Source organism: Chamaea fasciata, unplaced genomic scaffold (assembly GCF_029207755.1).
Source record: "Chamaea fasciata isolate MVZ Bird 193981 ecotype frontalis unplaced genomic scaffold, bChaFas1.0.hap1 SCAF_7, whole genome shotgun sequence".
In the NCBI taxonomy this organism is placed as follows: domain Eukaryota; kingdom Metazoa; phylum Chordata; class Aves; order Passeriformes; family Sylviidae; genus Chamaea; species Chamaea fasciata.
This window is the reverse complement of record NW_027094092.1, coordinates 16,200,232-16,221,406: the sequence shown is the minus strand read 5'-3', so window position 1 is coordinate 16,221,406 and position 21,175 is coordinate 16,200,232. Positions and strand designations below refer to the sequence as shown.

Here is a 21,175-nt window from a genome sequence, read left to right as displayed (position 1 = left end):
AAGGCTTGCAGTACATGGCACCCAGAACCCTTCACATGGCTCTTCCACTGCTCAGCCTGCTGGACGAAAAGCCAGCCATCAGCGTCTAGCCCACAGATATTCAGCATTCTCTCCATCAGAGTGAATGAGGGGTCAGACTCACAGTAAAACTTCGTATTGAGAGTTGGATGCGACGCGTGTGAAGACAAGTAACAAGTGCACTCACACCACCAAACAGATCAGCTGCAGACAAAAGGCAACGCACACGCCAATGACCCTCCTAAACCCACCGCATCCATCAGCTGCGACAGAATAGTTTACCCTTCTGTTCTAGGGACATCGACGTTAGAGAAGGAGGCAACCTAGATGGCAAAGACCACATTTGGGAACTGGACCAAAGTGCTGTGAAGAATAAACTAAGGGCAGCAGGTTCCCACTGCAGCTCTAGTTTTGCTGGAGCATAAACCAAGTGCTCATGCGGTTCTGAAGCATAATTATTCACAGTTCACCTGAGTGCAGGTCGCCCGCACAATTCATGCAAGAAGTAACCGAGAATATCTCGTTTGGGATACTGGTAGCATATCAGGTCACTCCCATCAACTGCATCGCCCTCTCCCGCACTGAGGTTTCCAGACCTGCAGCAAACAGCTCTCTACCTTCTGTCTCTGTGTAATTAGCGCTATTAATCCCAGGCTATCCAAGCCCCCTGGCGTGGCTCTCATTTGGCGCTAATCTCTGCCGAGGTCTCTTCTTCCTCCCTACAGAAAGCCATTTAAACCTTGGCACGCCTTTCGGTTTAGAGTGATGTTCTGTCGCAGGAGGATTAGCCCCACACTGTATGAGTGGGAAGCACGAAGAACTGCCACACCTGGCCTGCCTATACCGCAAAAAGGGAAGGAAAAGTTACTTTTCCAGAGAGCCACCGCTCGGGACAAGACAAGGGCTCCTGTGCAGCCCGCCGTCCCCAGGGGCGCAGGCGGCTGCACCCAGGGACGCCCGGGGCTGAGCTGCAGCCGCCCTCCCGCTGCCGCCGGCAGAACTGATTAGTCATTAGCGCCGCACGCGGGGCTCGGCTGCCCGGCGGCGGGGCCGCCTCGGCCGGGGCGGGAGAGCTCCGGGGGGACGGACACAGAGGGGGGCCCCACTCACCCCATGAGCCAGTCCATGGCTGGGTCCCGCCGCGCCGGGAAGCTCCCGCGGCCGCCGACTCGCCGCTCACCGCCCGCTCATGGGGGCCGGGGCCGCTGCGCGCTCGGAGCTCCTCCCTCGCCCGCTGTGTCCGTCGGTCCCTGCCCCGGTCGGTCGGTCGGTCCCTCCCCGGCCGCGGGCGGGGCGGCCGCCGGGTGCCCCCCCCGGGCTGACACTCGCGCACTGGCGCGGCCGGAAGTAAACACACCGCGCCGGCCAACCCGGAAGCGGGCCCGAGCCGCCCCGCCGCCCCGCTGCGCGGGGCACGCCGGGAGGTGTAGTCCGCGCTCCCCGGGCCAGGGACCCCCGGCGTCGCTCGGCCCCCTCTGCGAGAGCTTCGCTGCCCGGACCTCAGTGCTTTAGTTCTCGCTAAGGCACGGCCTCCGAGGCAGCGCTGGCAAGGCAAATTGATGTGTTAATTAGAGACGGTGGTGAGAACCTGGAATTCCCACGGGGTCGCCCGGGACCGACCCAAGACTGTCCTGCAAAAATGACCAAACAGCTGCTGAAGGGATGATATCTATCCTCAGACAGCCCAACACTGCACTCTTTGAGATTTACACAACCCTAACTTTTAAATGTAAATCCTTTCCATGCGGTCCATCGCTGCACAGCATTTCCAGAGGCTCCGTGAAAGTGATGTCCTCTTGACCGGTTTCCCGATCAGCCCCTGCTCAGGTGGATATGTTTACAGAGGCACAGCTGCTGGAGGTGATCCATGCTTTGGACACAAGGATTAATTAAAACCTGTGTTACGGGAGAGTGATGGTTATGTCATTGGGCTCCTTGCACTCGCCAGTTTTCCAAGGGAAGGACCTCCTTTTCAGAGGCTGTCTGAGCCATCACCCTCCTTCCCTACCCTGCTGCCTCCCCGCGCTGTGCCGGGGGCTCCGAGGGCCGTCTGAGCCCTGTGTGCTCTGCGAGTGAGGGTCCCCAGGTCCCCTCGCCCCACGGGCACCCACCTGTGGCCCCGAATGTTCCGGGTGGGTGAGTCAGTCCCAGGCACCACACGGACACCGAAGACAGTTCCTACAAAGCAGCGTTATCCCGGGGCTAACACTGCGCTGCAAGAGGGTGACTTGATGAGAATGTTTCTCGGTCATGGGTGTTTTGTATCTCTCCGTCTTAAGGAAAGGCGGTGGAGTTATTTTGTAATAAAAAGCATATTGTGCTGTAGTTTTGGGAAGGGACCTTCCCTTTGAAATCTGCTGGGGATCCCTTTGCACAACATATAACTGCTTTATTTCTCCTGTAACAAAACTTGAGCCTGAGAATTATCAGGATATATGGCAGTGTAACATAAGAAATGGAAGGCCAGAACTTGAAAATGTACGTTCTCTGTGTTCCAATGAATTATTTCTTTAATACATTTTATCTTTTAATCGATTTTAGTTTTACTTACCCTTGCATTTAGGAAATGTAGCAGAGGACAGGAAAAAGATCTTACATCAAACCCTCCCATACTCTCCTGGGTAGCTGGGGCAAGGATTTTTTTACAGTGTTTAAAATATCAAATCAAACCATCTGCAGAAAATAATTATCCTTTATGCAGGCACTCGATCCAGTCATTATCTGCAAACATTTGAGAACAGATGTCCCTCATTTGAATTATGTTTTCTGGTTGCCCTTTGTTATGGGTATTTTTAGCAGGGCATTTGAGGATGAGCTCCATCCAAATTTACTGCGGGATGCATTGCACCAGGAGTATGGTGTTTAGTTATATGACACATGTTTTAAAGCAGAGATGACTTCTGATACAATGAGTTTGTCACGTCAGATTTGCTGTTTTCCTCCGGATTGTATCAAGGAAAATATACAGCAACTGGTACTAGGAGAATTACTAGTGAAAAAAAAAATCAGACAAGGAACATCTATTTCTTTTATCTCTCGTATCATACCTTCCAAGGGCACAGGGCCTTGATGTATACCTCACCTAAGGTGATTATTTTATGGTTTTTTGGTTTTTTTCCCTTGACATTGCACTTCCATTGACATTACTGATTTGTTTTGGTTTTTTTCCTTCTTCCTTCAGCCACTGGAAACCGCAGAAGTCCCTCTGGCAGACCGAGCCTTTCATGTTCATCCCAGTTCCGTCAGGCCCCTCCATGAGCAGCTCTGAAGAGCAAAGGCTGTGCCAATCCCAGAGCAGTGTCCAGTGGTTTTCCTGCAGCTTCCCTTCCAAGCCTTCTATAAAATGCATTGCAGCAATTATTTATTTGGCAACAGCAAGCCTGGAAGGCTGTGGGTCTCCTTTGTGCTAATCCCTATGCACATAGACAAAGAAAGGGCACTCCCTGTTTAGGGCTTGCAGGCCCTGTAGGACATGAATATAAGGTGCTTAACAAGCACTGGTCCCTGGCATACAGATGTGGTAGGAAGCGCAAAGGATCCGGGAGGTTTATAATGCTTGACGTTGCAGGGTTTCGCATCGACTCTTCCCTGGATTACTGTTCCACAGCTTACTCATGTCTAACAGGATTTAAAATGTGAGGTTATTGACAGGCAGTCTGGGCAGAACGTGCACCCCGTGGGCTTGTGGGATCTGGACTGTAGGGCTTTTGGCCTGTGGCACATAGCAAGAAATACTGCATTCACTTGCTCCTCCCCTCCTTGTTCTGCCACTCATATCCCCTGGCCTGGCTGGCATAACAAGAATCCAAAAAAGTGCATTCCCTGCTCCTCCTGGCCTCCAGGCATAGTGTGGCTTTGTTTCCAGATGTTCCTCAACAGCACCAGATCTTTTCGGAAACTGATGGGAGGCTGGAGGGGATCCCATGCAGACCAGAGCACAGGAGTTGGGGCAGACAAACCTCTCACATGAGGATTTGGCAGTTGTGTAAAGCTCTGCAGGGCTCAGTACAAAAGCCAAGGTGCAGGATAGCCTGGGCCTGAGGGCTGTCCCTGTCTGTCAGAAAGCTTTGCTATGTCCCATAACCCCTGAAGAAAGACACTGCAGTCCCAAAAGTGAGTCAGTGCTGGCTGAGAGCTGCCTTGAAATAGCAAGTGTGAACATTTACTTCCTTATTTTTGTCCCACAGTTCTCATGACTAGATCTGTGCAAAACAGGACGTTTGATAGCCATCCAGACAGCAGCTGTCATATCTACCTGATTTTTGTGTTGCCTTTTAGTCAGCTTGTTCTGCTGTCTGATAATGAAGTGGTACTGCAGAGGGTGAGCGGCTATGAGGAAGTAATCAAGGCACCGGTCTCTTTGCAACTGTCCCTTTACTGCCTCTGATTCAATTGTCATTACCTCCTGCAGTTGGAAAAGTGCAACATGCAGGTGGGCAAACACCGCCTTGCACAGCCAGCACTAAGGAGTGGGAGTGAACTTTGCTCTTTTATTGGCTTATTGCTTCAGAAACACCTGTCCCTCCTTCACCACCCTGTATTGATGTGGGGCCGAGCAGCCTCAGGTCTGATACCTTGACATCAGCCCTGCATGTTCCCTCTCCTCTCCTTGCTATAGGAATGGAGCATTGTTTGGGGCTGTATGAATTTTCCTTCCTTGATCTGAAGCAGTGTCATTCCCATGGAGCTCATCTTACCCTGGACAGCTGAGAGGCCCCAACAGGCAGAGATGTAAACCCATTTGCTGAGCTGAGGCATTTCCAGTGGGTGGCAGAGAAGCAGAGCAGGTGATGGCTGCCCTGACACACAGGGGGTGTGACATTTTTCAGCAAGTTGCAAATCTGCAGCTCTGATCTGGGTCTTCAGCAACAGGAGGAGATACACCCTATGCAGTGTTTCTCCAGGGGATGTGGCAGGCTGATAGGCCTGGGTTCAAAATGGTTCTGTTTGTGAAGCTCTGAATGTGGCGCTGGCTCTTTAAGTCAAAAACATCCACACACTCCTTCCCTGAGACAAAACGTCTTTGTCCCTGTGCATGAAACATATTATGGTTCAAATTCCTGCAGAGCCATTAGAAAAAGAAAAGTGCATGAGTCTGACAGCGTGGGCCTGCCTGCAATTCTGAATATGATTATTAATCGTGCTTGCTAGATATTAAAAAAGCATCTCTTCTTGGTTGGAACATTTGATTTTTTTTTATAAATAAGCACTGTGAGTGGTTATAAATATTGATCGCTGCCAGTAATAGTAGGACCTTTTACATAAAGTCTTGCAACAAGTCAATCAATCCTTCTGAGGACCAGATTGGAAACAATAAATGGCATTTTGGGTCCTGAACTGTCAGGGAAATATGGCTTTTATTCTGATCTCTGAGAGTGGGGTGAAGCTTTAGGGAAGAGGGCTGCAAAGTCTGTCCTTGGGGGGTCTGCATTCCTAGGGATGTTGACCAGGGTTCAGTTTCTCTCTCCAAGTCACAGAAGAACAGAATTATTAGGTATTTCCTCTTTCAGACAACTTAAGAGTGGTCGTCAAAACATGAGACTGGTGCTGACTGCCTTTTGAGCTTTCCCCCACTAATTAGGTATTACTGTGCAGCATCTGCCTTTTGCCTCAGCTTCCATATCTGGAAAATGAAAAAAAAAAATCCCACTTCCCTCTGCATTGGGTCTTGTGAGGGATGATGTGTACATGCTCTGAAACCTCCAGTGTCTGGGAGTTTTAAAAATCGGTGGGATTTCTCTGTTCCTCCAAGTGTGGAATACAAAAATTACACTAAAAGGAATTGAATTCATTTTAAAGAAGAGAGAGTTTTCGTTTCAGCTGGGAAGCTTGGGATATGCCACTCATGGGGTCAGGATGCCTGGGTTGATCTGCATGTGTCAGAGAGCGCTGTAAGGGGATGAGTGTGGGTTTCCTTTTGTCCCAGTGCTGGCAATTCCGCGTCATTGTGGACAGGCTGTAACCAAACTGACGCTCTCATTACGCCTGACCAACACCAGCCAATTTGAAGGGCCCCTTTGAAAGGGGAAGCAGAAGACACACGCCAGCTCTGTGGTGCTGTTTTTCCTTACTGATAAGCTCTTCCCTGAGCGTGTCTTAATCTACTGCCTGTGTCAGGGTGGAAAAAAGAGCACAGGGCGAGAAGTGGGACATATATTTTTGAGTTTGGAGAGGGATGTTCACATGGGGTTGGGAAGTAGGCTACCCATAAGTTAAAGATGTTGCATGTAACTGGAAGCCAGGGCTTGTCCATCCCCACTGGTTTTGCAGGAAGATAGAGACAGTACCGGAAATTGTTTGCATTATTTTCCTAATGCTGCATCTCTCTCACAGATGGCAAAACTCCCTCTAGGCTTCCTCCTTGAAAAAACCCAACAGGCTGCAAAAAGCCTGCCAGGCTGTTTTTTTAGAGTCCTGGGTGCTTTTAACCACTCCTTGACATTATTTACAAAGGCAAGAAACAACTTTCTGGCACATCTTGTCCTCTGGTACAGCTGCACGTAATGCAGTTCACCAAATAACCTTGGAAGCACCTCGGAGCCTGCATCACATCTCCTGCAGACCAAGGAGATGGGCAGCTCACCTGTGCACGCACAGGGCTCTTCTCACGCAGGGCAGAGCATGCCCCCACAGCCAAATGCCCAAATGGGAGCAGCAAACCACGGGAGGATGGTCAGACTCGTGCCAGGATCACACCCAGGGATTTGCTTTGCGGGTCCTGTGTGCCCGGCTCGGAGCGAGCTGAGAGCCCTCAACCTGCCCGAATGAGGTGGGTGAGGATGAGGAGTGCCTGGGTGCAGCTCTGCCCCCGCTGCCGGGGCTCAGAATCCCCCAGGCACCGTCCAGCCGGGCGCGGGGTTGGTGCCTGCAGTACAAATGAAGCCTCCAAATGATGGCTGCATTAAAGTGTTCCCAGCCCCCACCGATTACAAAGGGTGCCTGGCAGAACAGGAGTCTGTTTGTCTGCTGCGCTCTGCACAAACAGTCGCTTCTGAAAATACATCTCACATGAGCAATTAGCCCCGACAATAAAGAGGTCCCGTCTCTGCTGAGCCGTTTCGGGGAAGCAGCTCTTCACCGGGCACCGAAGAGGGCTCAAACAGCTAGCAATCCCCCACCTGCTGCCTTTCCTGGGAGACCACGGCTGTGGGTCTGCAAAGCATCCCCACTGTTCGGCTACAGCCCTCTTGGCTGGGTCTCGGTGCCTTGGCACGGCACCGGTGATGCGACTGCTCTCAAACCAGCCCCTGGATGGTAACTGAGCACCCAGCAGCGTGGGGCTGCACAGGGAGGGGGCACGCATTGCTCTTCAGCTCCTGTGACACCCTGGGGGCAGGGCGAAGTTATTTTAAGGGTGCAGGAAATATTATGCTGTGAAATTGAAGCTGGCTCCCACTGTGTTTGGAAAGCACCCAGCCCAGCTCAGCAGCCATTCTTATCACTGACTAAATGCACTTGTAATTATTTCTCCTTTCCCTCCTTCCTCACGTTACTAGCATTTTTCTCCTCTTTCATCTTGCACAATTAAATCTGAAAACCAAGCCAGGAAAAGCACTAATCAGTTGTTATTCATGCATATTTGCAATGCCAGGTAGAGGCCTCAGCTGGACAGCAGGGCTCTCCGTGCCAGGCTCTGGTCATTGCAAAATCCACAAAGAGAATTATTACTATCAAAGCCCTGGAAGTCCTGGCTCCACATACGGAGGGGAGATGTCAAATGTGATGAGCAGATTATAGGCAACACGCCTTGATGACTCTTTTTTTTTTTTTTTTTTTTTTTTTTTTTTTTACAGTGCACTCTGTGGAAAAAAAAACCAAAAATCAAAAAGGTAGAGGAAAGAGGAAGGGAGAGGTAGAAATGAGACAGTCACCCCCAGGCATCGGGCAGCCTGCTGTCTAACTTTCCAAGGACTTTCCAAGTCCTCTGTTCCACATATCGCTGTTGTGGAGGGGAAAGGGGCTTTTGCTAATGCTGCTCTCTCTTTAGTTTCTAGCCTTGCTGTCTGAAAGCAGTTTGTCCTCCCTAAATCTTTCCAGAAGTGAACACACATCTTTTTCTTGGAGCAGAAATTGAAGCGCTCCTATACTGCTACGCTTGCTCCTACACTGGTACCACTGGAGACCAGCTGCCAGAAGATAGCCAGTCTTGCAAGACTTGCGAAAAAACAAAACAAACAAGCAAAACAACAACAACAACAAAAAACGCAAACCAGAAATAACAGTGACACAGATCCTTGTTAATTTATTTGAGAACACCAGATTATTTGCATATCAGGACTTGTAACTGAGGAATAGAGTGCTATTCCCTGCCTTTGAGGTGGAGCAAGAAGTCAGTGTGATCCCTGGGGCTTCACATCCTAAGAAGACTCAATGGCACCATCTGATGGTTGAGAGGAAATATTCATATTCTTGAATACTCATTCATTCAAAGCTATTCCCAATCAGTAACAAGGTTTCTAGCTAGGCACAGGTGGGTTAGTGGTCTTTCCAGGAGGCTTTGGGAGGGATCCGGGAGTGTTGAGAGGTGGGAGTGTTTGGCCTGCACGCGGGGAACGCTGTCCTCTTCCTCACTTGGCTCCTTTAGTGCTGACGCAGAGGAAGCAGCAGCACCTCCAGGTTAGAAATGGGAGAAACAGGCGACAGTGACCTTGCAGGGCACAACCACAAAAATACAGGATGCTGCTGAGGCTCCCCAAAGTCAGCACAGAGCAGAGTGCACTGTGCCAGAATGGGTATGCTAGTAGAAATAAAGAAAAATCCTGCCCCAGCAGCCCGGACAAGGAAAAGCTGAGCTGGAGCTGCTGGAGAGGATTTGGTGTGCATAGAAGGGCATGTAAGACTCTGTTGATGCAGGTGGTTCAGACCAGTGGGGATTTGTTTGGTAAGTGCCCTCCATTGATTTTTCTATGTATAGGAAATGTTGATTTCTCCAGCAAAGGCTGTAAAGGAAGGTCGGGTTTATTCCACATCTACTTTGCAGCGTTAGCAATGGAAGGTGACCTGCCCTCTTTCTCCTCTGACTTGGATGCTGCAAGGGCAGTAAGTGCAAGGAGTCAGCTGAATTTTGCCCCCTGCTCACAGTAATCTGCTACCACACGAAATCTAGGAGGATAGGGTGACAGGTAAGAAAGCTTTTCCCAGAGCAACTTCCTCAGATTCCTTGGGATACCTTGCCATGAATGAGTCATCGCTTAAAACAGATACCATCATTAGCTTCCTCAGCACCATGACTTGTGTACGTGGAACCAGCTGAAACAACTCGCTGGAGTTCATCGTGGGAGTATGGAAGCACATCCACTGGTCTCTTCATGGGTTCAGGCCTGTGCCTCTCATGTGCAAACTGGGGCTGCATGAGCGGCTTTTAAAGGAAGAGACAAAAACCCCTGTGCAGGGCACACTGGGTATCGGAGATTTCCTCAGAGCATCCACAGCTCCAAGGCTCTGTTGTCCACAAACTCACCCAAAAATTAATGAGTTCTCTCTGCTAGTCCTAATCCATCTGCAGGGAAAAACATGGCCACTAACAAATCCCTCGCAGGTCTGTGATGGGGGCTGTAGCAAGATGTGAGTTTTCCTCCATCTGCAAATGGTCATTCCTTCCCACGCACTGCCAGCCTTGGCCCACCTGGTCAGGGCACGGGGCAGTTGTTTTCTGCCTGTTGCCCAATCTGGCTGTTGTCAAAGGGAAGTCCGCTTCCTGGGTGGAGCTGATGGATGCAAGGGAAGGCTTGATCTCAATCTGCTTCTGGCAGCCAGCACCGGTGCTAATGCTCTCGATGGCTCATTAGTCATTTGTGGAGTGCACCCAGGCACCTGAAAGTCTTCCTGGGGATGTGGGGAGAATGAGGCAACACATTTTATAAGGGGCTGGGCAGCAAGTTGTTTGCGTCATACCCAGGAAATCAGCCCAGAGCAGATACGTTTCTGGCTGTAGCTCCACCAGTTTTTTTGATGCCCCAGCTGCCCAGCATGGTCCCTCGCCCTACCACCTGGTTGCCTGGGTAAGGTGAACCTGAAGGGATGGGAGAAGCAGTCCAAGGGGTGTAGGATTGTCCTTCAGGAGTAGCAGGATGCCACTGAACTGATTATTACCATAAGTAAGTGTTCCCCAGCAGACTAACAGACCTATCTGTTCATGCCATCAATGTGAGTTGCACAGAGATGCAGTCACCTGTTAACCAGCCGCTGCAAGTCATGCTGACAGCCCTGAAACATGGAGAGGGTGGAGGGGACACTTTCATGGACACAGCCCCTTCAGGAAGTCCGTGCCATGGATGAGCAGAGACACACAAAGGTTGTGTTCCCATGAAAGGCACCGAGCTTTCCCTCCCTTGACCTGCAATCCCAGCCTAGGGGAAGATGTCCTCCTCTTCCTCCACTGAGGAAGATGGAGATGATTAATAAAGCACACAGTCAGCCAAAGCAAAGAGGCAGTTCTGGCCAGGCTAAATCCCTGGCCCTCTCACTGCAGTCCCTGTTACTTTTACTTTAACTCTCAGCTTCAAGGTCCCTCAGAAAAGCATTCCTGGAGGTTGTGGAGGAGAAATAAGGAGAGGACAGGCAAAGAGGTTTCCTGAAACCAAAGGCCTGAGGGGGACATGTAAAAGGCCTGGATCAATAGCTGCACTTCCAAGAGCCTCCAGGCTCCCTGGATCAGCGATAATAGCAGGCTGAGCTCATTGCTAATAGCTTTGGTGGGTGAGAGAGCCAAGGGCAGCCTGTCTGCTTTGGAGAAAATGCAAATGCTGTCTTGATGCTGTTTCTGTGCCTCTGACAGCAGCACTGCCTGGTGCAGGAGGAAGCAGGATGATCCTTTTTTCATTACTTTTCTTGTTTTTTGGTGAGGAGGGGGTATCAAGGCTTGGTCTTTGACTGGGTGCTATCAAACGAAGAGTAGAGCTGGCAAAACCGCAGAGGTTATCTGGACTAAATGACTCCCTGCTGTGATCTGAGCTATCTTGCTGGTTGTATTTCCTTTAATCCACCCTGATATAAAAATGCCCCAAGGAAGGATGATTGCCCTGCACAGGGAAGTTATTCTCCTGAGAGAATAAGATCTTCTGAGAGATCTCCATACTCCCACTGCTGCTCTGCCAGGCACCAGATTGCCTGGCTTTGAAGGGGTACAAGGTGCACACTTGTGGAACAGGGGTGAAACCAGCTACCATTAGGAGTTCATGCCCAGGGCCTGGTGCAGAGGCCATCTAAGCTTCATCATTCCTGTTTACTACCTGCTCCTGCTTTGCCTGGCAGGGTTTGCCTCCCCTGTAGCAGCCTTGCACCCAGTGCTGCAGCATGGAGAACCAGGGTAATGTTATTGATAGGATTTTCAGAGGAATACTGAATTTTCCTCTTTTTTCTTTCCTTAGGTTCCCACAGCTCAACAAACTCCTCAGTGATGAAAGCACTTCAGGAGCCCTGAGTGACCCAGAGGACTAATTATGGGGCCAAGGGGAAGGAGGCAAGGGCAGAAAGTTCAGTTATCTGAATGTCATCCCACTGTGCTGTCTCAGCAACATTATGCCCTCAGCTACAGCCCTCACAGGCACCACTTAGCCAATCAGTGCCTTCACCCTGATGGAAATTGCACTTCTTCCATCTCCAACTTCTCCCATCTCCATCTTCTCTATACCCTCTGTGCCCTGCTCTCAGCATGGTGCCCAGGGCTGAACCCACAGCTGTCTGCACTGGGGGTAAGCACCACAAAGCTCTGAGAGCCTGGGTGTTTTCTCAGGGTCTGCACAACAAAAATATCCTGGTCATCTGTGCCAGTCCGTCCCAGAGGTTTGTAGCAAGTGAGAGGCAAGCATGCCAGGTGCCTGTGGGGTGCATCTTCTGCACATTCTGGCTGTTGCTCCCTAATGGATGGTCTGGTCAGCAATTAACAGGGAAAGCAGAGCAGGGAGAGGCAGCCCTGGCACCGCTTCAACTTCATGATGTACTTTTGCTTGGCATCAGCAAGGTCTGAGGAATGTCTCTGGTGGGGGAAGGTTAATGCTGGCTGGCTGGAGACAAGGCAGTCTGGCCCTTGCTCGGGCACCACCAAGTCTGCTGGACAGTGGCTGTGTGGGGGTTCCCAAATGCAGACGCTTCGTCACAGTGCTGTGCTCAGGAGATGCCAGGGCAAAGCCAAAGCCAAGCCTTGAAGACAGGCTGAAGGCAGCAGCACTCCTGCCCATCCCAGAAAGATGTGCTGGGCCAGAGAGGATTGCTGCTGAGCATTTCCCAGCACCTGAGGTTGGATGGGAGTGCATGTGTGTGTCACAGATGGCACGTGGAATCTGTAAGGGAGTGGTCACTTGTCACTGACCTCTCTAATAAAGAAGACAGGCTGGGATGTCAGCAAAGAAAGAAGTTCTGGGGTGCAGAGCAGGGTCTCCTAGAAGTGGGCTGTAGCATCTTTTACAGCCATCTGGCCACAGCCCAACAGTTGGTGTCTTGAGTTTATCAGTGCTGCAACCCAAATCTGGTCCTCAGTGGGTTCAGAGATGTAAAAGACTTGAACCACATGGCTCAAGTGAATGGAGCAGGACACACGTGGCTCTTAGGAGCACATGAAGCCCTTCCCTTCTCCAGTACTATATGTAGCCTGGAGATGAGATGGGAGCTGGATCCTGCAAACATTAGAGCTGACACGTTCTTCCCAGCCATGCTGATGAAGGACAGGTTGCTTGCAGGGGCACTGAATCTCCACTGCCTTGCTCTTAATGCTCTTAGTTTGCACCTGTAGGGTGCAAGAGATTTCAAAGCTGAAGTACAGAGTGGCACCTGCCCTTCCTCTAGTCACACAGCCTGGTGGGGACAGAGCTAGGCTGGGGGTTCCTGGCCCACTGAGGGCTGTGGCCTTGCAGACTTCTTCACTCTCCGGACTTCTGTCCTGCATCGGTCCAACAGGATGTGTGAGCAGCTGTTTGCCTCTGTCCCTCTTTCCTCTCCTCCTCCTCCTCCTTGTACCAACACCTGCAGCAGTGCTTCGGCACACTTGCAGAACGGCGTTTGTCCGGCACCGAGTGTCACCCCGGGTTCTCCGGAGGGATAGGAAACGGGGGTAAACTTCTCTCCCTGGCGTTGCACAGACAGAACTGCGGTGGTGCGAAGGCTCCCGGTAGAGGCCAGTAGAGGCTGCTCGCTCGCCTCGCTGTAGGGCCGGTGCAGGGCGCCTGCGATGGTACAGCTCAGGGACTGCCCTCCCCACCTGAGCACGGCTCAGGTGCCGGGGAAAGGTGTCCCACAAAGCTTGCTTTGAACTTGCCCCCGTTGCCTCCTCTGACACGGCCTGGCTTTCCTGTGGCCTCGGCTCCCGGGTTGGAAGCAGCCATTCGGGAGCCCTTGGCAGTATGATGGATGCTGTGGGGTGCCAGTGGGGTCTGTAAGAAAGGACCAAACTGGGCAGGTTAGTCTGGTTCTCCTACAATGTCATACCCCCAGATGATCCCAGGCGTTGTGGTTGAGGGGAGGTCACTGGGATGGAGAGAGCACACAAATATGTGTTTGCCAGAACATGCAGGACCCCATTTCCAGCCCATGGTGGATGTTCAAGCTCCTGGTTCCTTCTGTCCTGCACCCCTGGCCGCTGCCAGCCTTGATTGAACTGGAAACACCATCTCCTCTGAGGCACAAGGCTCCAGCCCTCCTGTGCTGGGCTTCGGGGAGAGGCACTGGGAGCCCACTCCTCCTGATGGATGGAAAGGCTCCCTTGCGGTTAGCAGCGCAGGTTCAGAACCTCAGCACGTGTTATGTGGAGACCCAGGGCATGGTGGTGAGAAGTGCCACAGCCCAAATCCAGACCAGCTGCCCACTTCCATGCAAGGTGAATCTATTTTCACCCAACACATTTCTCTACAAGACACAAACCAGACCTGGCTTGGGATATTCAAGTGTGCCTTGCATGGAGGTTGTGCCTGCTCTCAGGAAGCCCTCTAGGTGCTGTTGAGGCTTCATGAAGCATCTTGGAGCAGAGTGCTGGGCTTCCTGATGGCAGCAGAGTTGAAGAGTGATGCCATGAAGCAGCAGGATTGGAAAAACTGGAAGAAAAACCTGAAGAACGGTAAAAGAGGGAAACTATGGGGCTGAAGCAGCAGAAAGAGAACAAAATGCCATCCCTACAAACCTCCTCCAATTTTTCTGCCAATGCCACATATTTCTTATCCCAAGCAACCATCCCTGCCATAGCAGGGCGGGTGGAGGAGCTGTGTCCTCCCTCGGCAGTGCTATCACGGCAGTGCCTTGCAGACACAGATGTGCACTGGTCAGGATGCAGCTCTGTTCCCAGCATGACTGGCTGTGACTCAAAGAATGCCTCAGGGGAGCAAACCAGATGAGGAAGATGCTGCCTTTTTGTTGTTTGGAAATGAAGCCACTTTTTAAAAAAATTGAGGCTTTTTTAATTTGCCGAGGTGCTTTGCCCACTGGGCAGTGACACACTCTGTGGAGAGGAAGGAGGATTGCAATTAGTGTGAGCTGTGGGCAAGACGGGAGCAGCTGGGTCATGCTGTGGGCATCTGAGTGGCCAGCTGGATTTGGGCACAGTCAGATCCACACTGGTATTCAACACAGATGGTTTCTGCAGGGGAGAATTTTTGTTTTCATTGCATTTGTTTTCACTGTTACCCTGGTGCCATGAAATGCGATTTTGGGAGACATTATCGTTTGCCCTGTTCCTGCTGACACAGCTCCTTCCTGGCAAGGCAGTGAGAAAGAGCAATGCTGAGGGGCTGCCAGTGTGATCTATAGGGGTTGCAGCATTTTGGGTCAGGGCACACATAGTTAGACGTAAATCTACAGCAGGAAAACTACCTCTCCTTGTGCATAGCGGCTTTATTTAATAGAAATAAATAAAGGATCTTTAAAGGAGAGGCGAAGAGAGACACAAACCCCATCCTTGGGGCAACGCAGACAGATGAGTAATGGGGCCCTTTGAGTAAGTGCCTGCCTGGCCAGCTCTGAGTCACTGAACAAACAGCACCAGCCTGGAGCCAGAGGCAGGGCTATTCTTAGCCACTCGCCTGTCAGGAGATGCTGCTGAGGGAGAGGAGACAGGTTAAGGGGTGTCAGAGGGGGAAAACATTTGATTTCCAACTAGAAAGCCCCCAAAAGCCAGCCTGAGGCTCAATGGCAGTAACCCAGACTGGAGATGATAAGTGTGAGGATGAGGAGGGAGACCATTGCCATGCTGGGGAGCTCAGGACAAATTTCTCAGGGACCTGAAGGGAGGTAAAAGGACACCTGGAGGGACAAAGGCTCTTCGGCTGTGTGCATTGCCCAAAGGGAACTGGAGATTCCTCTGCCTGGGGAACATCTGGTAGCACAGAATAAGTATCACCCTCACTTGTCCCTTAATAGCATCTCCCTTTCCCACCTGCCTGGCAGGGTCCCATTTTGAGGTTCCAAGGACCACCTCTTCTGAGGCATCCTGATGTCCCTGCTGCAGATGGGATTGCATCAGCAGGGAAGGGAGGTTGCAAAGGGGTGCTGCAAAGACCTGGACTCAGTTGCACTTGGGCTCCTTCTAAATAAAGAATATCCAGTCATACTGGCTCGAGCTGCTGGCTCAGCCCAGAAGCCTGGAAAACTAAATGACATCATCTGGGTACTGCCGACAGACAGTATTTCCACTCAGACACCGAGTGCCTGGGTTTCAGCTGAGGAACGTGGCCAGGGAGCATTGATGGCTTTAAGAACCCCCCTAAAACTGCCCTTTCTCTCTACAAAGGACCCAGGCAAGCAGTTCACCCTCATTTTGGTCTCCGCTCTCATCTGGGGCATCCTAATCCAGACCCTCTGTGCCCCAGGAGGGACCCCAGCAGCATCTCAGCCCTCTAAGCCAGCCTCACTCCAATGCCACATGGTTGGGACAAGCCCAGTGACCATTCCATCAGCTCCTTCCCCTCCTGGGGTGCTCTGGCCACCGCTGTGGATGCTGCTCACCCAGTGGCTGAGGGCTGGTGGGATCTACCACACCTGGCAGCGGGTCTGGGTCTGTAATTCCAAAAGCGGGGGGGGTCACATGTGGGAATTTTGTGACTTGTTGCAGTAGTGCTCCAAACCAATATGCTTATGAGCCTTGTCAGAGGCTGCCACAGTCCAGTGCCTAGTGCCACAGAGAGCAGGTTATCCCTCTAACCACCTTGTGAAAGTGACATGGTGGACAGGAAAATAAGTAGCAATACAAAGCATCTGCACTCTGTGGGTATCCTGCAGGTGAGGACCTGCAAGGGCACCAGAATTACCCTGTCAGTTGTGGAATTATAGTCTGGCGTGTAAGAGAAGGACAGGGGGCAAGGATTATTTTCCCCACACACACACTCCACAGAGGCTCCAACTCTGCCTTCCTGGGTGGCCTTTGGCAAATAACCTGCCATCTTGGCTCCAGGTTTCCTATTTCTACAAGCTGGGATGAGTGTGATTCTCCTCTGATTTCCAGAGCTCTCTGGACTAGGTAGAGTTGATCCCCATCTGCAGGGGTAAATGGAAAAGGAAAAATTAAGCCCAATAACAATAATTACTTTTCTCCTTCCCATGGGTGTTGTAAGGATTAGCTCATGTTTAGCAAAACCCTCTGTAAGTGCTAAATGTTATTAATGTTCTTGGATTGCTCCAGGAGCGAATGTGGCTTTCCAGGGAGTGACGGGGTTTTTCCCTTGGCTGGCACGGAGCTGCAGTGAATTCCTCACAGCCCAAGGCAAGCAGCATCCTATTCCTGTTGTAGAACAGTGTCTACAGCACAGAGCAGTACTCACCTTGCTTTCCATCAGTCTTTGAGAGACAAAGTCCATCCCGTCTTGCATCAATGCACAACCAACAGTACTCTGGAGAAACATGCAACTCACAGAACATCTCCAAGTGGTGCCCTAATAAGGGCTCATCTCACCAGCATGGCAAATGGCATCTCCCAAGCTGCTCCCAGACACACAGTGAAGTGGGATAGACCCGTGAGGGGACATGGTTGCAGCATTGCCTGAAGACCACTCAGCAGCTGAGGCCAGAGACCAGGTCAGAGCCACAGCACAGCTTACGAGTTTGAGTGTCCTGGCTCAAGTAGGGGCGCAAGGGTGGGTGTCAATTCATGCCCCTGGCTCTCCTAAGTGTCCTAACACACAGCTGCTCTGTGTACCAGGAGTATTTATCCTCCCTGCTAAGTGTGGAAAAGCAATGCACACCACTTAATGCTGGAAAGCCTGGGGGAGGTGATAGATAGATTCTCTTTTCCAGGCTCTGGTGCTGGAAAAAGACACCAAGTCCTCACAGGAGAGGAAGCTTGCTTGGGACTGGTTCAGCCCCTGCCCAACTGCTCCAGCAAATGTCCCTGCTAGGGACCCCCAGCTGCCTGGGCAGGGGTACAGGGTGCCGAAGCTCCTCCAGCTGCCAGACTCGGTCACCCTGGCTCTCCAGCCCTGAAGAGCTGGGGCTGACTTTTTGTGACCCCTTCTCCCTGTGCTGACTCAGCCATGCCCCCATGGTGGGTGGCCACAGCCCTGGGTGGGACAGCATGAAGGTAAAGGCAGTATGGACTGGCAAGCTTTCAAAGAGGCCACAGCTAAAAAAATAGCCAGCAGCCTATTTCAGTGGCTGCTATATTTAGCTCAAGGAACATTTATTTATAGGCTTGGCAGCCATTCTGAGTCAATAAAAGCCAGAGAGCTGGAAAAAGGACGTTCCTGGGTTTCTCGTTGCAGTAATGGTTTCTGTCGTGCAAACCACGAGAACAAGAGGAGAGGCAGCCTCAGCAGCAGGGCAGGGGGAGGAAGCTGTGCTAGCTGCACACCTGTGGGTGCCTCTGCCGGGGAACAGAGCCTCCACATACTTGGAGACCCAGCCCCAGCTAAGAGCAGCTTCACCTGGGTTTCCTCCTACCTGGGTGCTGCTGCCAGTCCCCTGGCCGAGAGGGAATGTCTCTCTGAAACATGAGGGGATTTATTTGTGCCTGTGGAAGTAGGGACACAAGACATCAACTCTGGGGGCCCTACCACAGCACTACCCTTCTCCTGGGTAGTGAGTTTGGAAAAACTAAGCCAGAGGCAGGTAAACTGGGAGGGAGATGGGAGAAGTGTTCATGTTCATTAAATAATTGTCCCTTCCCATGTCACGCATGGCAACAACTGGTTGAGAGAGGAGGACATGCAAACAGCCTGTCTGGAACTGCTAGTGGTGCCAGATGCACAGGAGGCCAAAGCCTCACACTGAGCTTCTACTCCAGCAGCAGGTGATGGCATTAGTTTAATGAAGCTTTACAAAACACCCAGCAATTGTAGCTGGGTAAGGGGAATGAATTTATAAAAGACACGGGAGTTTAGCCCAGCCTGTGGAAAGCAGTTGTGAGGATGGATATCCTTTCTGCAGATACGTCAATAAGTGCTGAGGCTTTCTGGAGCCAGAACTGCAGGGAGCCTGCTCAACCCCTTCTCCTCCCTCCAAAGAAAACCTGCTGCAGAGGAGAGCAGGGAAATGCCTCCACCAGGTTCCACTTAAGCACAGTCCAGCCAAAATGGGGCTGCTGCTTGGCACCCGCCAGCTGCCCCCTGAGCATAGCATGGCTCAGTTTGCCATGGTGAGCAGGGAATGTTTATAGGGTTTAGCTGTAGTGCACAGCACGCCTGTGTCTATACTCTGCTATTATGTCAGGAGCAAGGTGGGAGCAGAGCACAGCTGGGAAGATAAATAATAATAATAATAACCTATATATTATTGTTTATACTGCCTATGTAACAGTGTATTACAATGCAAACACTCCATGTCTTTGCGTTCTTTAGCTTGGCGATCTGTACCATTCCCTGCACATCCGTGTCCCCATCTCGATCAGGACTGGGACAGTCCTTTCCATCAAAAAGCAGATGATTAGGCACCTGACTACAGCTTCAGAGCCCCTAGAGTGGCGGTTTGCAGCCTGAGTGCCCAGGAATGCCCCAATTAGTTTTTATGCCACTACTCTCTCAGCCATGAGCCTTATTTTTGCTTTGAATTTGTCCAGCTGACAGCTTTCAGCTGCTGGGCCCTATACATAGACATAGGTCTGGCTGTGCATCCAGGTCTGTCTGTGTCCAGGTCTGACTCTATGTCCAGCTCTCCACCAGCTCCAGGCCCTATCACTGCAACCAAAGGTCCATTGCCCTCCCCAAACTCCCAGAGAACCCCATCCTGAGAAGGTCTGACCCTCAAAAACCAAGGCTGACACCAGCTGTTAAAACACCTATTTGGGTATTTATTACAACACGTTGTTCCAAAATACAAAAGAAAGGAAAAGAAAGTAGAGGGTAGAAAAGCACTGCTGTTTACAGCCTCTGGTAATAAATAAATAAAGACGAGGCAGGGGCAGGGTGTCTCCCCGGGTCCGACGCTGGCGCTGGCCAAATGGACAGCGAGGAAGGGAGTGTGGTGGGGCTGGCAGCCAGACCCTCTCTTCCATGCTTGGGAGTCCCCAGGCACACCGGGGTGGGTACAGATCCCCTCTCTGTGTTGTGCTTGCTGAGGAAGGGTCTGATCCTACAGTGATGAGGAAGGAAGAAGAGGCTCAGTCCCAGCATGGTCGGAACCTGCCTGCTCCCTCCCTGTCCACGGCTGCTCCAAAGGCAGGTGAGGTAGGAAGGGTGATGCTGGACTGGGAACCCAACACAGATATACCAGGGTCCCCCAAGAGAGGGGTGAGACCAGAGCTCTCTCCTCCCCAGTGTGATCTCAGAGCAACCTTGGAAATGTGTTCAGCACAGCATGATGAGAAGGATCCCAACCCATGACAAAGCAAAGTCATGACAGAGACAAGAAACTGTGCCTGGGCCACTTGGAGAAGGGCAGTGTTAAACCCCGCAAATTAAAATTACTCTTCATGGGGCTGGCACAGTACATGGAGTATTTCATACCACGGTGCAGATGGGAGTCCTCTTTCCTTCCCATAATGTCTCCTCCTACACCTTACAGTCGTCTGGAAACCTCGAGGTTTTACAAGGAGCACAGGCAATGGGTGCAAAAAAAACAGCACCAGCCTCTGTCTGCTCATGACACCACGATTTATCAGTGTTTGATAAAGACCATATCGAGTGCCATGTTGGGAGCTAATCCCAGCCCATCTAAATCCCTCCAGGTACTGGAGGCCACTCACGTTCCCCTGCGGCTCTGCCACTGGGCTTGCCCTAGCACTGTCCATGTGTCTTCCCCAGGCTGTGCTGTTCCTGGGCAGGAGAACTGGCAGCATGAGGAGGACGCTCAAGCCCAGGAAACCCAGGGCATGTGGCTAAAGCAGCAGCCAATGCCCCGGGCTCAGCTGAGCAGGGCAGCTTTGCAAAGCAGCTGCGATGCCAGAGCAAGAAGCCCCTGTGGGTGAAGATGCAGCCTGCAGCTGCAGCCAGCTGAAGAAGGTGAGAGCACCACGACCTGGAGGGAGCTGATTCCATGAACTGGATGCCTGGCCAATGCTCCTTAAAGCTTAAGCTTTTGCCATTTAATCCTTTGTTGTTGGTGCCAGTGGGTTCTTGCCTCTTGCAAAAATGAGCAGGAACCTGTATGGGGGAGAGGAGCTGCAGGAAGGGAAGGGAAGAGTTAAGAGACTGGATCTGCCCCGGGTTTGGGTGCCTTTATATCCTTAGGAAGCACCTCCCTCCAGCTCCTCTGACAAGGGTTTGCCTCCTGAGGCTTGGGGCAGCCGGGAGCTGTGCCGAGTCAGCCACAGCCGGGCTGCGGGGAGCAGAGAAAAGGTGAGATGGGGCCTTGCTTTTATTCACAACAGAGAAACAAAGAGCAACATACAAAGAGTAAGAAGCAAAAAAGTACAGAATCATAACCATAATAATCATAATAATAATCATAAATACTCAAATCTATCATTCATAGATTGCAATGACAACACTGATAGCTTATTATCATTAGTATTAAGAATGGGAGGGGAAAGGGGACAGCAGGAGGGGTTTCTGAGGGGCATTGTCTCCTAAGGGGCAGATGTAACGGGGATGGACATCCAAAGAAACAAGCAGACAAAGAGAAGGGCTGGGAAAGCAGCAGGGGCTGGGGGCGCTGCTGCTGAGGCCAGGGACGAGCCTGCTCTGACCCAAGCCTCTGGCTCAGTGTTGCCAACCTGATCACTGCCCTCCCGCCAGCTTTGCTCAGCTGGGATGGAGGTGGCCGGGAGGCTCAGCCCTGAGAACAGGCAGAGGCTGGGGGGAAAGGAGCA

At 51.5% G+C, this 21,175-nt stretch overlaps 2 protein-coding genes across 2 annotated transcripts in view; one reads left to right on the top strand and one right to left on the bottom strand.

Moving 5' to 3' along the window:
* MOB2 (MOB kinase activator 2) overlaps window positions 1-1,345 on the bottom strand; it is a 110,156-nt gene extending 108,811 nt beyond the window's left edge. The window contains exon 1 of the mRNA XM_066187724.1: window positions 1,129-1,345. Within this exon, the coding sequence (XP_066043821.1) occupies window positions 1,129-1,145 (17 nt within the window). The 5' untranslated portion in view covers window positions 1,146-1,345. The remainder of the gene's footprint in view (window positions 1-1,128) is intronic.
* Window positions 1-21,175, top strand: part of TNNI2 (troponin I2, fast skeletal type) — a 176,067-nt gene that overhangs the window by 32,914 nt on the left and 121,978 nt on the right. The gene's annotated exons all lie outside the window — the stretch shown is intronic.